Source organism: Empidonax traillii, unplaced genomic scaffold, assembly GCF_003031625.1.
Source record: "Empidonax traillii isolate 1590-97213 ecotype Southwest subspecies unplaced genomic scaffold, ASM303162v1 scaffold1382:size118074, whole genome shotgun sequence".
NCBI lineage: Eukaryota > Metazoa > Chordata > Aves > Passeriformes > Tyrannidae > Empidonax > Empidonax traillii.
The window spans coordinates 17,055-31,537 of NW_020956575.1; the positions used below are offsets into that span (position 1 = coordinate 17,055).

Here is a 14,483-nt window from a genome sequence, read left to right on the forward strand (position 1 = left end):
CCAAACAAAGACATAAAACCACACTGACAAAGAATATTTTCAGTGCCTTTTAACTCCAGTGCGATTTTTTTGTCGTGTGTCCTACGAAAGTCTGCTGGGGTGGCTAACCCTCCCGCAGCCCAAAGTGCTAAAAGAGCAGTTAAATCTAAAGCCAAGAACCCTAAACACTCCCTCCCACTTCCCCAGCCCTTCTCCCCCCACATCCCAGCCCACCCCTCTCCCTAAAGAAGAGACCCCCATGCATATTCTTGGCCTATATCATTATGAATTTTCTACAGATTCGAGACAGATCAGAAAAAAGAGAGTGAAAGGGTGAGGGGAAGGGCCGCAGGAGTGAATAGTGGTACCAGTTCCTCTCCCCCCACCCCCCACTAAAATTGAACACCTGTACAATGCAGTTCCACTATGATCTCAGTATAATGTCCACATGCACAGGCTTAAAGCTAAAAACCCTTTGTCATCTGAAGAATTAAAAAGTCCAAATGCAGTGAGCTCTCCTCCTTTTTTAGATACAGATATTGGTGTCCTCAATTCAACCATTTACATAGGTAGGGATTTCTTTTGTGCTCTGGGACTCAGCAGCTGTGGAAATACTTCCTGTGACAAAGAAAGAAAAAAATAAGAGTCAGTAAATAACAAGCATATTTAGCCAAGAAAGATGTTTGAAGGTATCACTTTGCTGGCCCTTGGGATTCAGCTGTTCCAGACTGACACATTCTTCCCAGAAATCTTTTCTTGTCATTCAAAACACTGAAGTTTATGCACTGTTCTTTTGCTAATGAAGATGATTCACCCATATTGAGCAGAACAGGGAGAGGCCAAAGCAGAGGTGTGGAGGGAAGGAGGGGTTGAGGTCCTCAGAGGAAATGTGTAACCTCATTTGCAATGATAAGGTGTTGGAGATTTCATAAATAACCTTAAGCTTTGCATTTTGCTCATATCCAGAAAATAGAAATGTGGGAGGGATTTTGCTGCTAGAGTTTGGAGAGAAAATTAAATGATGCAGGGACATTCATTCAGATTCTTCCAAGGAAGGATTCCTGAATGTTAGTCAAAGGTGTTCAAAAAACTGGTTTCTGAACAAGCATACAAAAGAGAAACACCCAATTAAAGTCCTGCTTTGTTTTCCCAAAAGAAAGAAAACTCATTAAAAAAGAAATTGCTGATTTCCAGGAACAGATGGGGTTGTTGTATAGGAGAGTGAAGAGCCTTTGCACTTTCTATTCTGTTCACACCTAGGTCCAGACCTCTTCATTTTGTCAATGAGCTGGGATTAAGTTTTCTCATTCATCTTACTGACAGGATAGAAAAGCACTCTTAGGAAGTTTGGTGGAGCGATTCCTTTTGATACATAATTGAGTCTATGTATCCCACACATTTAACTTTTGTGCTCGTTACTGCAATTACAAGTGCAAACCAAGGAGGTGTAAAAAGCCAATTTCTGGTTCAATAGTGTCCAGTAGCACAGCTGAGAAACCCATAAAATTCTGGCTATTGTAGAAAGCCAGAAATTCTATAGCTGCACCAATTGAAAACCTATCCCCAAAGTTTGGCTTTTGACTTCTCTTTATCTTCAAGGGTTTAAATTTCCAACACCAGCAAAAGCAGTTTTGAACGACACTTGCTGCTTCAGTCTGAATGACCCATGAAAACATGTTTTTTCCTGCTTCTGGAACAACATGAACCACCACCATTACATTCTTTTAGAAAGGGGAAGCTCAAAGCTCAAAGCCCATTTGTCTGTAGGAAGAGAGTTCCTGACTTGAAATTGGGTGTTTCTCCCTTAGCATCTTACATCAATTTTGCCTTGGAGGATTCTGGGGACAAAAACCCCGAAAATAAACCAAACAAACATAATAAAGAATTGTTAAGGTTTAGGACCCACCACTCCCGGTCTTGGCTTGAAACCTCTTGGTGATCCACAAGCTTTTTGGAAGTCTTCTGTCCAGACTACCTTGGTTGCATTTCCTTTCCTTGGGTTCTGGACTGTGGCCTGGGGTTGCTCTGTATGGGGAATACCACATGGGAAGGTTGGTCCCTTACTCCGTCCTGTGCTCTGCTAAGCAGGGATGTCCAGGTCTGCTGATGAATAGCTGCTTAAAAACTTTTAATAGCTACAAGATCTTAGTGGACAGGTGAGGAGAGATCAGCACTGACTGCAGTGGAGCTTCCAGCTTAGACACCAGTTTCATCAAGACTCTTTCTTCTTTTTTCTCCCACGTTGCTTCACAGGCCACAATCTTAGAACATCACATTCCCTTCTTCAACTACCCTTTACCTTGCTCCCTCTCCATAGTAGATATGACTCCAAACCTACTTTAGCAAACACTCTCATACATTTTAGGGAATCCTCAGGTGAGATCTAAGGTTTATTTAAGCTGATGAAATTGTGGAAATAAGGGATCTCTGTTAACAACTGGGTTTCGCTCCTGTCTAAGTCACAGAATCACAGAATGGTTGGGGTTGGAACAGACCTCTGGCAAATATCTAGTCTAATCCCCATGCTAAAACAAGCTCACCCAGAGCAGGTTGCACAGGACTGTGGCCAGGAGAGGTTTTAATATCTCCAGAGAAGGAGACTCCACAACAACTCTGGGCAGCCTCTTCCCTTTAATTCCTCTAAAATAGTTCCATGCCCTTATTTTCAGGGGTCCTGCACTGTATCCCTGGGCTGGGCCTGCAGAACTATCACATCATGATAGTGAAGCTGAGCAATGCCCAAGCAATGCTGGCTTTAGCAGAACATGTCTGAAACCTCCCTGCTCCAGCCCAACACTTCTACTGTAGTCAGGGTAACAGATAACCTGTAAGTATGAGCAAATTTGTGACTGATCCCAGAATGCCCTCTGTTTACTTTTGGTCCTAAGAAAGCCTGCTTTTGGAAATACTCAGCCACAGAGGTCTGTGAGAGAAATCAGCCCGTGGGCAAACCCAGATGTCCAATGCTGAGATCCCAGGTTTTGCTCAATTTATCTGTGAACCAGCCAGACTAGCATTGCTGCTGGCAACAAGGTCTGGCATGGCACAAAGACCCCAGCAGTCAAAACATCAATAGACATTTAGCTTTCAGATATGACTTACCAAATCACCTGCTCACCTCCATGTTCCAGGTGAGGGTGGCTGTAGTTCTTCTGGATGTGGGGCTTAGCCCCGCAACTATATCAGCCCCAGCAAAATAAATTACATTGCCAGCAGGATTTTTTGAGAAGGGGAGGGGATCTACGTAGAGCAACTAGGAGAGAGAAAAAGTCTAAAGTTGTTCCCCTCCCTTTCATCACATGGCAGTGAGGGAGAGGGAAGAGTTAGCAAGGTTTCTTGTAGCAAAACTAATGTTGCAGCAGAAGAGGATGGGAGGAGGACTGTGCAGGAATACGGGAAGGGGGGAGGCTGAGAAAAAGGTTAGCCAATTACAAGTCAGAGTCTGACCAGCTGCAGGATGCTGCAAGTTATTTACCTATGGGGTGGACTTCCAACTTCTCATCTACTAGTTGCTCATGGCTCATCAGCTCACTTTGAGGGACATTAGGTATGCTTTCCCTCTGACTGACTGGACTGACCATCTCTTGATCTTTTTCATTCTGCATCTGTGCATATATATTAAGGCCAGGAATCTTCCTAAAACATTAACAGAAACCATCATTGTGTGGTATCTGGCAGATGATGTAGCATCAGCTTTTACAAACCAAGAAACAACTCACTCCAAAAAAGAAAACCCAGCAAAACAAACCCCAGACACCTCAGTGAAAGGCAGCAATGGTGAGAAGGAAATGGTTCAGGGATGGTTGTACCTTTTGAACTTGTAGATTACAAACACGGCTAGTCCCACAAAAACCACAGAGAGGAGCATCAACATAGCTGAACCACTGTGGCTGGGAGTGAGGTCCACCAGGGGAGCTGCAAGAGAGGAGAAGATTAGAGCCACCCCAGCCTGAAGTGAAAGCTGCTACCTCCAGAAATACAGTTCATTGTCCCCTCTTATTGCACTTGTAGCAGGTCTCATCTGATCACATGTTTCCAGGCCTTCTCTCCCTTCCTAATCCACCTGGGAAGAAACACAGGTTCAGATCATTTGTGGTGCTAAACGTACTCCTTGATATGAAGTCCAGTTTTCTCCTTAGAGGCCTTTTCTATCCTATGAGAGGATGCCTGAAACATACTCTCTCATACTTCAATTACCTATGGTAGTTGCAAATGAGGTCATTTGGGTACCAAACCTGGCATTTTCTGGTTGATCCTCGAGCTGCCCACGGGCTAACTTGTCATGTTGGCTCTCTATTTTGTGTGGAGCGAGTTTGGGGAGCTCCCGACACACAGTGAATAATGAGTGACTGGCTCCTCAGTTTTACTAAAGAACAATGCTCACCTAATGTATTGCTTTCTGCTCAGTCCTGCTACTTCCCAATCAGAAAGGCAGTGCCCTTCACAGACACTGCCTCAGTGTCCATGGCAAGCTCTTGTCACGCCTCTGACATTTTCATTTTCTTCCTTTATCCCTTCCCTACTCTTCTGAACACGTTTTACTCTCTTTCCCCTGGTGCCCTGACCTCTCTCACACAAGTCTTCCTTGCAAGGCAGTGCATAGATTCAAGAGAAAAAACAAAACAAACCAAAAAACCACAAAACACCAAAACCAATCCTAATCAGACAAAAAGTCTCTCTCTACTTCTCCTCAGAGTTTTGCTCACCATCAGGTCATAGCCCTTTGAAAAATAAGGCCACCCAAACTACCCAGAAGCGTGGGTTTCCCAGAAATACAAAGTGAATTGTATTAAACAGAGTTTCCAACGCTCATACACACGCACACATGGTTGCAGTAGTATCATTGTTCACACTAATACAGCCTCCTGCAGACAGACATGCAGCTGTAGCTGTGCCATTACAGAGAGCTAACACAGGTATTACTGTCCACACTGACTGTTCTGCATTGTACACAGAACATGGCATAGGTAGTGCCTTCCTCTGCAAGGCAGTGAAAGTTGATTGAACCACTGTCTAACACAAGTCTCCCTCTTTCACCTCTTCACATGCACTGAACAGACCCATCCTAAAACAGAGGAAAAATGCATAAAAGGAAACATTCACATACAAGCAAGTACTTACTAATGCATGCACGTGCACATTTTTTCAGTTTCACACCCAGACTGATAAAGCCAAAATTTACAAAGAGAAGTGAAAAACCTTCTTCTTTCCACATCATCATCTGGGAGGAACATACATGTGCACTGAGGCATGACAACATTAATACAGACATATGTATACATACATCAATACTTTGAAAAACAAATGCTCAGCTTTGTTTTCTGCCAACTACAGCCCATAGCTGTCAGAGCCCAGCACAAAGTCAGAGTAAAAAGGCTGGGAAAGAAGGGATACTACAGACCAGAGCAGCACCTCTGCACCCTGTGCATCCCCCTGGATTGTGTTTTATAGGGACTGCTTCTGGGGCTGTCTTGTGTTCCAGGTTTATTTTATTTAATTTTTTGATAAAAGCTTGGATTTCCAAAGGACAATTCTTCTTATTCTCTGACAACCAAAACACTAGCTTTCAGCAGATAAGTAAATCTCTCATGTCTTTTTGTCCAATTTTAAAGTATTCCCAAGTTTTGATGTCATCAAATTGGGCCTTTTACTTAGACAGAGAACAAACTCATGACCTCTGCAGCTTGTTAAGGAGTCATATTCCCCTAAAGACCTCGCAGTGGCTGCTCTCTGGGTTTTTTAATATGTAGTTTGTCCACCCAAGCTCATTTTGCATTCTTACTGAATCCTGTTTCTGCAAGAGACAAAATCCTGCAGTGTTCCTATAGGACTCTGTGAGGCCATCTACAGCAATCACCAGTGGCTTCGAAGGGAAGCACAACAAAGCCTACCTTGCAGAACAAATGAGTGCTTGAATATATTATGATCAAAAAGTACTCATTCCTGGTGTGTGTGTAAATACAAATAAAAATGTGCATTTTTGGTGAGCACAGAGATTGTGTCTGAGCCAAGCATCCTCTACTTCAGCCTGAGCTAGCGAGAAACAGAACAGCACATACCTGGAGGCCATACTGGTTTTAAGCATGGCAGGAAGCTACACTGATAGACCCTGCCTTTTGGTTCATTCAGATTGGCAGGCAAGGTTCAGTAGCCTAGAGAAGTGCTGCAGTACCTCCACTAATTACGTGGCTTCAGGACTAGAGCTACCCAGATTTTAGCCAGCTCTGAAAATTGAGCAGCTGGGGACCCTGTGTACTCCCTCGTGCAGAGTGTCCAGAATTGCTCTCTAAGAAGCTGTAGGAGGCTCCTACAAACAGTGGAAAACTTGGATCCAAATTCACCTCATATAAAGGCAGAGCTGGAGAAGTGATTTTAATTGTCCTCTGTTTCCTGTATATGAAAACAGGAATGTCCCTTCAGTAGCAAGGGGTAAAGGTGAGCCTTTCCAGGAATACTTAATATGATTCTTTCTAGCTATAATTTTTTGAGAAAGACATACAGGATATTCAGGGTCAGAGTAGTCATACCTAAATGTTCATTCGGGATTTGACTTTGACCTTAATAAATATTGACCAAAATAGAAAACAGCCATGTGCATTGGCAGGGTAAATGTCCAGAGAAAAAAATTTTAAAATATGAGCAATTGCAGGTAACTCTATTTTTGAAGCTCATATTAAGATGCTTTCAGATACACTTCTTTTAAGAGATGGACACTAGGCATCTTCTGAAAGTATGTACAGTATTTCTGGTCATTGCTGAAAATTCAGGCCAAGGGTTACTTCTCTGATAACAAGTCTCTTTTTCCTTGCTTTATAGACAAGGCTGCGTGTGGACTGACAGCAGGTTGGGCAGATATATAAAGATTTTTGGAGAGCAGTTTGCTAGCACAAGTGAACTAAACCTTTTAGTTTGCAAGTTAGGAAAAGAAGCTGATACCAACTGATCAGAATTATCAGCAACTCCTGGGGAAAATGAATTCCTCAGAATCCCAAGCACGGATCAATTTGTCCCATGTCTCATAATAGTTAAATATGGCCTGTGCTGTGAAATGAGGTCTTACCATGCAGAATAGACAAAGACATATGTAATTAAATGTTAGGACTTTGGAGATGACTTATTTTGAGATAGGAGTAGGTAAAGTTAAAATGGTCTAATCTTTTTTTTTTTTTTTGTGCACGTGTATATCGATTCTAGTCTTTCAGACTGTGACCTGTGTTTAGTAGCTTTGAATGTTTGTTGACTCTAGAATATCTGTACATACCCAAGGCTAGCTGGTAACCTTTGCCCTCTGTGACCCAGGCTGAAAATGCCATGGTGCTGCTTACCTGTTGAATATGTCAGAGATAGCCAAGACGTACACATTTCTACTGCTTCTTATACCACATTTCCACAAAAATAGTAAATTTGTTCACATAAGAAAACAAAAGAGTTAGCTTTCATTGCAAAAGTCACTATATCTTTTTGGCATGATATAAAAAGAGGAGGTAAATCAGGCATTTTAATGTTTACCGACAAAATGTGCTGTTACTGTGATATAGAAATAAGAAATGTTTAAAATCCAGCTAATAGCACACTACTACCATTGATATATTGCTTGCTGTGCTACAGAGCGACAGAAAATGAATACACAGAAAAGGGATACTAACCTGCTGTTAAATGGGCAGCATGGACAAGGATTCGAACTCCTGGCTTCAACTCAAAATGGACCAGATTTTGGTTCAGTTTCTGGATCAGTGATTCGGAAATCTGGGGGAAAGAAAAGAGAAAAAAAGAAATGCATTTGTCTCCTGACCACTGATTTAGATTGCCAATAAGTGGGTAGGGCATGGAGCTGCGTGCAAGTCGAAGGTTTTGCAGAGGTGCCAGACTTTCTGAGCACAATTTCCTATCACTTCACAGAGAAGGAATTTGTGAAAGCTGACATCTCTGCCAGTGCTGTGTACAGAGTGGTTTGTATACAGTTAGCAATGACTGGTGTCAAGAAGTAGCCCTGTCACACCTCTGTAGGAGTGGCCCAACAGCAAACGAGCCCAAAGGGAACATTACACCCCCGTGTGTAAATGTCTGCAGGACCAGCCAGCAGCAGCACATCAGCGAACTCATGTACTATTCATGCAAAAATAAACATTTCAGTTGTTAATGCTCATTTGCTCATAATAAATAACTTCTTCCTCATTGACTGGTCAGTTCCATGATTTTAGAGTGTGTACATAACATGTGATATAACTGAATAAAAATGAATCCATTAGGTCCTTACCACAGCTTGCAGTTATTTTTCAAGTTCTGAAAGCAAATTTCATTTCATCCAGCTCTCAGTTTCAAGCCAGCTGCTCCCTAATCAGTAAATATGTACCAGATCCAGCTCAAATCTAAAAGAGTTTACTGACTGCAGAATGTGGTTGAAACAAAATGCATGTTCCATCTCTTCTTATGGGTTACAGGGAGAACTCTCATGGGGGAAACATTTCACAGAGCTTTCAGATCACCAGATTATGTTGCCATAACTTTGATGACATCAAGAGAGCTCTGGCAGAAATGAAGCAGGTTACTTCTCCTTAAAGGACACAACAGAAAAGATGAGCATTTGCAGAGATTAGACCCCATAAATCTGTATTTGTACAGTGTAGATGCCAAACTTTGGTACCATCTGTTGGTAAACATTCATTTTTTTAAGTCATTTTTTCACAATATGCCCAGAGCCACTTTCTCCACATCACACTTAATTACATCTAGGAAGTTCCAGGTATATTGTCATTAAAAGCAAAATATCTAGGTAGATGAAACAAAGAATGCAAGCCTATAGACATGGTGTTGATAGTTTGCTGTGTGTCTTTTGCCTGAAATCTCATGTATTTCCCATTTTCTTACAGCAGGGATCAATTTTTCAACTGAACACAGTCACTGTTCTGCATGTTGGTTTATTAGGCAGAGGTGGTTGGAAAAATGTAAACACACCCCCTATAATGCTTAATATGCAGTTGCTGAGAATGTGTTTTTATAGCCAGACCAAGACCAAGAGGAATCGTATTCTAGTGCTCACCACTTAATTTAATTTGTTTCAAATAAATCCTTATTCTTTCTTGGAGATTAATGAAAAATTGTCAGAAAAAAAAAGAACATTCCAATAATTTTTACACCAATCTTTTTCATGTTCTTCATTTTTGTCTGGGTGAGTTATTTCAGTAAATGCTACCCAGATATGATTAGATGTTCTTTGGCTATCATTCACCACAGTACGAGATTTATCTGCTTCTTTTATTTTTTTAACATTCTTAATGGTTCTTTCAATACTCTTGGCTCATACACTTCATTTCTGGCTGCTGATCACTTGAATAGGTGCCTTTGGTTCAATATCAATTTGGCAATAACTCTTACAGGCATTTTATTTATATTTTTAAATATATTTCTTTAAAGTTGCAATTTATTTCACGGGTGCCAGGAATGAGCAGTAAATATATTTTTTCCAATAGCAAGAAAAAATAGCACCTGCATTCAAAGAGCCATCTGTTGAGCTCAGAGTAGCAGGAAGGGTGACACAAGGATGTGCAGTATGTGGAGAAAGGCTGGGAAGCAAATTATATCTCTCTTTAAGGATTTGACCATATTAATAACTAAGACTGACATTAAAAGTTTTTCATCTCTAAAACCAGAGCAAAAGATGTAGAGTAATAAGCTGTAAGCCAGGTCCATTAGTGACTCAACAAAATAACGGGAAAAATATCATTCTGGCTATATCCATTCCCAAACACAACAGCTCTCCTCCATAACCCTGTAGAAATTGTTTTCCTTTTTGCTCTGACATGCTGATGCTGCTGGGAAAAAAAAAAAAAAAAAAAAGAAAATGGAAGACAGTAAACTGAAGAAAAGAAGAGCCAACCACTTTGTGTCATTCCTCTTCAACACATTGTGACAGCTGCACAAAATGGCAGGAAAACAGCAGAGGTAAAAAACATACATGATGCCTTCTATACAAGCAGAGGCTTAATGTGATGGATAACTGAGTCTTCAGCTAGCAAAGCAGCGTTGGAGAATGGTTTCATCAAGGATTTGGGCAAAAAACAGAAGAATAGAAGGATGTGGAGAAAGCCAGCATGAGCAGGTACAAGGTTGGGCACTAGTGACTTGAAGGAACAGTAAGATTTGCCCTGGTCTGCCTGTGGTGCAGAGTGAAGAGGGCTAAACAGCAGGAACATGACAGCTGAAAGGTGCTGTGGGCTGCCTCCCAGCAGGCAAGTTGTGTGTGAGAGAGAAAACTCAAAAAGTATTCCTCTCTGATGAGCCAATGGAAAGGAATAATAGGAAGGGGAAAGGCAGTAAGAGTGAAGTAGTAAGAAAAAGGAAGAAAGACAGAAAGACACAGTCACAATTGAAGTTTATTATTGCTGTATTGCATTGTTATTTGATTATGACTGAGGACTTAGTTGTATGACATCCTGTACAAATGTATCTCAGACTAAAGTTGTTTGTGCCTGAAACCATCAGTGTCTCAGGAGAGGACTGAAATAGCCGTAACTGTTCCAGGACTACACACAAAGTGTCAAAACTGGCAGCAACTGTTCATGCTGCTCAGAGTATAAAGCATATTTCCTTGGTTCAATTAATTACATGCTCTCCCAGTGGCTTTTTGTGTAAAGCTTTTTTTTTCCATCGGTCTTTATGGAATCTGAACAAGTGAAAAAAACGAATAACAGACGAAGACCTTCAAAAGTGCCAGAAGTTCTAGTAAAAATTAGACATCTGCCTTCCTCAGGCAGTTCTGGAGATGCCTAACACACACTTCTGAGGGAAGAACAGATGCATTCAGACATGTTTTTAAAATGTTTGCTTGCTTGGTACAATGTTTTCATTTTCCCTTATGTGGAAAATAAGATTCTCTTCAAAACAGACATTCAGACAGTGAAAATGCATTTCTGTACTTCTAAAAATTATCTGAAATAGAAATCATACACAATGGCTTACGAAAGTCAGTATTTGAGGTCAGTGAGCAGCATACACACCTAAAGGGCCAAATTCACATCAGGTCCAAAGCTGGACTTGACAATGTTTGTGGTTCTCACATGGTCCCAAGAGGACCTGTGCACCAAAAGGTCAGCCAGGACATTTGCTTTGAGCTCGGAGAAGAGGTTCTTCTGCCTTTCTTACTCTGTCAAGTCTATTTCTTCCTCAGTTATCAGACTTTAATCTAGAAGGGGTTCTGACTCATATAATTTGTTTACAATATTACTAAAGTATCCTTGAAGTAAATTTCCATACAAAGGCTGATCTCAGTTGCTGAGGTAATAAAAAGGTTTCAGCGGGGAACATTCTGACTTTTGTGCCTTCCTTTATTTCTGCACTTGAAGCTGTACCATGGATGCATTTTGGTTTAAAAAGCAGAAAAGAAAACATCAAAGTACTTTGGCCTGTTTCAAAAATAACAACGCAACTCTGACTGAACAGTCAGACCTTCAGCTGTGGAACAGGTTGGAGTCAGGCCTCTCCCTGTTTCTCTCTCCCTCCTGGAGATGCAACTAACTCAGCTGAAGACAAAACTTCTTAGAATAGCAGCCTCCTAATTTATAGTCTTCAAGAGTCTCTCTTGTGAAAATAATTAGCTTTCAGAATTAGTTTTGGTCTTTAACTGAGCCTCATTGACTTTATCTGCTTCATTTGCAGAATTAAGCATGATGTGCAAAAATAATTCAGTAATAGAAACCATTCTTCATGTATCATTTTTCATCAAAGGACACATAATGAATAATAATAACAGACAATTTGTGAAAGGGAAAAAAAAGAGATTCCAATTTAAAAATGGAACAAAACAAAAATTAATTTGGCTTCTCTTAGCATTTTGTCAGAATTAGGACTGTAAAAGAACCATGTGCACCAAGAAGGCAGAATTATCACTGAGAAGGGCATTTTCTCATACCCTTATTGACTTTTCAAACCTCTGGGGTAAATTAGTTTAGACTAATTGAATGTGATTCAACTGTGCCAGTATGCACTAGCTAAGAATCTAAATTTTATAGATACCATGTAAAGATCTCAACTAATGAGTGCTACACTTCTATTCAATTCATTGAATAAATCAATAAACAACTAAAGAAAGAATTATGCACATTGATTTGATAGGAAGCAACTCGAACTAGCACTCCAAAAGAGAACCAGGAGTCAGGGCCAGCGTGGATTCCTTTAAACTGTGCCACTCACCCTGCATAACCTTGGTTACATCACATGAGGCCTCTAAAGCTTGCTTCTCTTAACACTGAAAAGAGCATAATCATCAGCTTACTGGGTCCAGCAGGAATTTCTTCAGATCTTTTAATGAAAGATGCTAAATTCAAGCTGCTCTTAGTATCCAGAGATACCATGAAAGCACAAGGCAGAGGACATTCCTGTGGTTAGTCTGGGACAAGAATAGAGCAGCAGCTCTGAACCCAGAGAGAACTTGGACATAAAAGCCAGGATCCACTTTTGATGAACAAGGGTGACCAGAAAGAGACTTGAGAATCAAGGGTTGCTCTTTACACTGAGCAAAAGATGAGAAGGTGAGAGGGCTGAAAGTTACATGGCAGGAGTTAACTCAAAGATATTAAGACAAGAAACATAAATAGCCTCTTCTACAGCACACAAGCAGCTGATCAAGAAAAGATGGCTAAGGAAAAAAGCCCCCAGCACAAGGTCTTTGGGTTCATATTATTTCACTCTCTCCCCACCTGCCTTTACTTCTTAATACTGGCCCAACCTCCCCTAAGTACCCAGTGGAAGGCTTGATCTGCATTCTAAGGTACAGATGTTAAAAAATCTCTCCTTGTAAATACTAGATGATTTACCCTGTATATCAAGCTTTTCCCGGAATTTAATTTTCAGGACTGATTGGCACAATTTTCTGTAAGATTTGAAAGTGTTCACTGGTATGATCTTGTTGCTAAAAATATTTTGGTGATGGGCATATCTGAAATACATCAGAAAAAAGTACTGAAAGTAAATATGCTGAAAGACTAAAGCTTAGGAGGGTGGGTGAAAAAAACTCCCAAATAATGAAAAAAAGATAGAAGCTCCATCAGCTACAAAGAAGCAGATGTGTAAGTAAATCTGCTTTAAGGAAAGAATCCTAAGAGGTATATGCATACAGGCTTACTGAATACCACTCTCCATAGTTTAAAATTCGCCAGAGGTACTTCATCTCTGCAGTTCATCACTGTCCATTTGATATTCAGTCATCCATGTCATTTCCCATCTCTTTGGCTGGATACAGATACTGGCCACAGCTGCAACATGTTGAGCACAGTTGGGTACTAACCAGCTGATGTTGCTATTTGCCAAAGTCTCCATCACACTTGCTACACTGCTGATAGCTCATCTCAGAGAAAAGATAATTGGCCTCTGATGCCATTAACTAATTGCTCCTACCCCTATTTTGCACTCAACTTTTACAGTTATTTTGAATAGGCCAGGTAAAATCATGCAAACGGAGAACTAAAGGGAAATTCAGCATAAAACCTGTACTTGATATGAAAACATCATTTCAGAATTCTCATGTGTCTTCCACTTACATCTCATCTGACTAACAGAAGATGCATTTGCTATGTTAGACAAAAAGCCTCCACTTGCAAGGAATGTGGAGAGAAGATAATTTGTGAAATGCATAAACATAAAATAAGCCTTCAGAATCTTCCTATTGAGTAAAACTGTACACTGAAATAAACTGAGTAATTGCAACTACCCTCTACTGGACTGTAAGTAGAACATTTTCCTACAGAGCATTCATTTTGAATTGGATTAGTGCTAAAAATTACTCAAACATTTCTTGAAATGTTACTAATTAAAGATTTGCCCTTCAATAAAAGGAAAGAATTTGATGCTTTTGAAGTGGCAGATCTGAATTTCATAATCCTCACATTCACCAAGTCTATCCATGAAGGGGTGTAACAACTGTACACCAGTCTAAGTGTCCAGTGGCAATTCTGTGTGGCTGTTTTTATAAGATTTGGGATATTTTAGTGTTGTTGCAGTCATAGTATGCAAATCAAACAGCATCACTTTACAACTGCCAATTAATTTTGCATTTTTTAGCAGAGTGGTAGTCTGTCAGTTACTGTGAAATGAAGCAGGGGAACCAAGTGGCCTAACTAAACAAACCAAAAAAAAAGGAACATCTTGACATTGTAGTCATAAATACTATCTTTTGTGAATGTGTTTGGGGGTTCTGCAGGATTAAAAAGCCTTTTCATTTTTAGGAAGCTGTGAAGAATAAGTTTACACTGACTAGACAAAGTGGAGTGCATCAAGCAGGTTTTTTTGTATTTATGTATTAGTAGTAGACTTGTCCCATGTTGCACATTGAGAAAACTTCCCCAGACTCACACGTAGGAGTTTTTTTTAGCTGTCAAGAGCTGACTTTAGATCCCATGGAAAATATCAGGAATGCAGAGTTCACATTTCTAAATGTAATGTGTGAATAGATACGACAATAATTGGTACTGTGTGTGCACAAAAAAATAATTTTGAGAGTGGTACATCAA

At 40.4% G+C, this 14,483-nt stretch overlaps 1 protein-coding gene across 1 annotated transcript in view; it reads right to left on the minus strand.

The window, feature by feature from the left end:
* Nucleotides 1-227: 227 nt before the first annotated feature.
* Nucleotides 228-14,483, minus strand: part of SORCS1 (sortilin related VPS10 domain containing receptor 1) — a gene marked incomplete at its 5' end in the record, with an annotated part of 93,069 nt that continues 78,813 nt past the window's right edge. The window contains 5 exons of the mRNA XM_027906977.1: nt 228-597; nt 1,886-2,004; nt 3,455-3,615; nt 3,789-3,894; nt 7,626-7,725. Coding sequence (XP_027762778.1) covers nt 541-597; nt 1,886-2,004; nt 3,455-3,615; nt 3,789-3,894; nt 7,626-7,725 — 543 coding nt within the window. The remainder of the gene's footprint in view (nt 598-1,885; nt 2,005-3,454; nt 3,616-3,788; nt 3,895-7,625; nt 7,726-14,483) is intronic.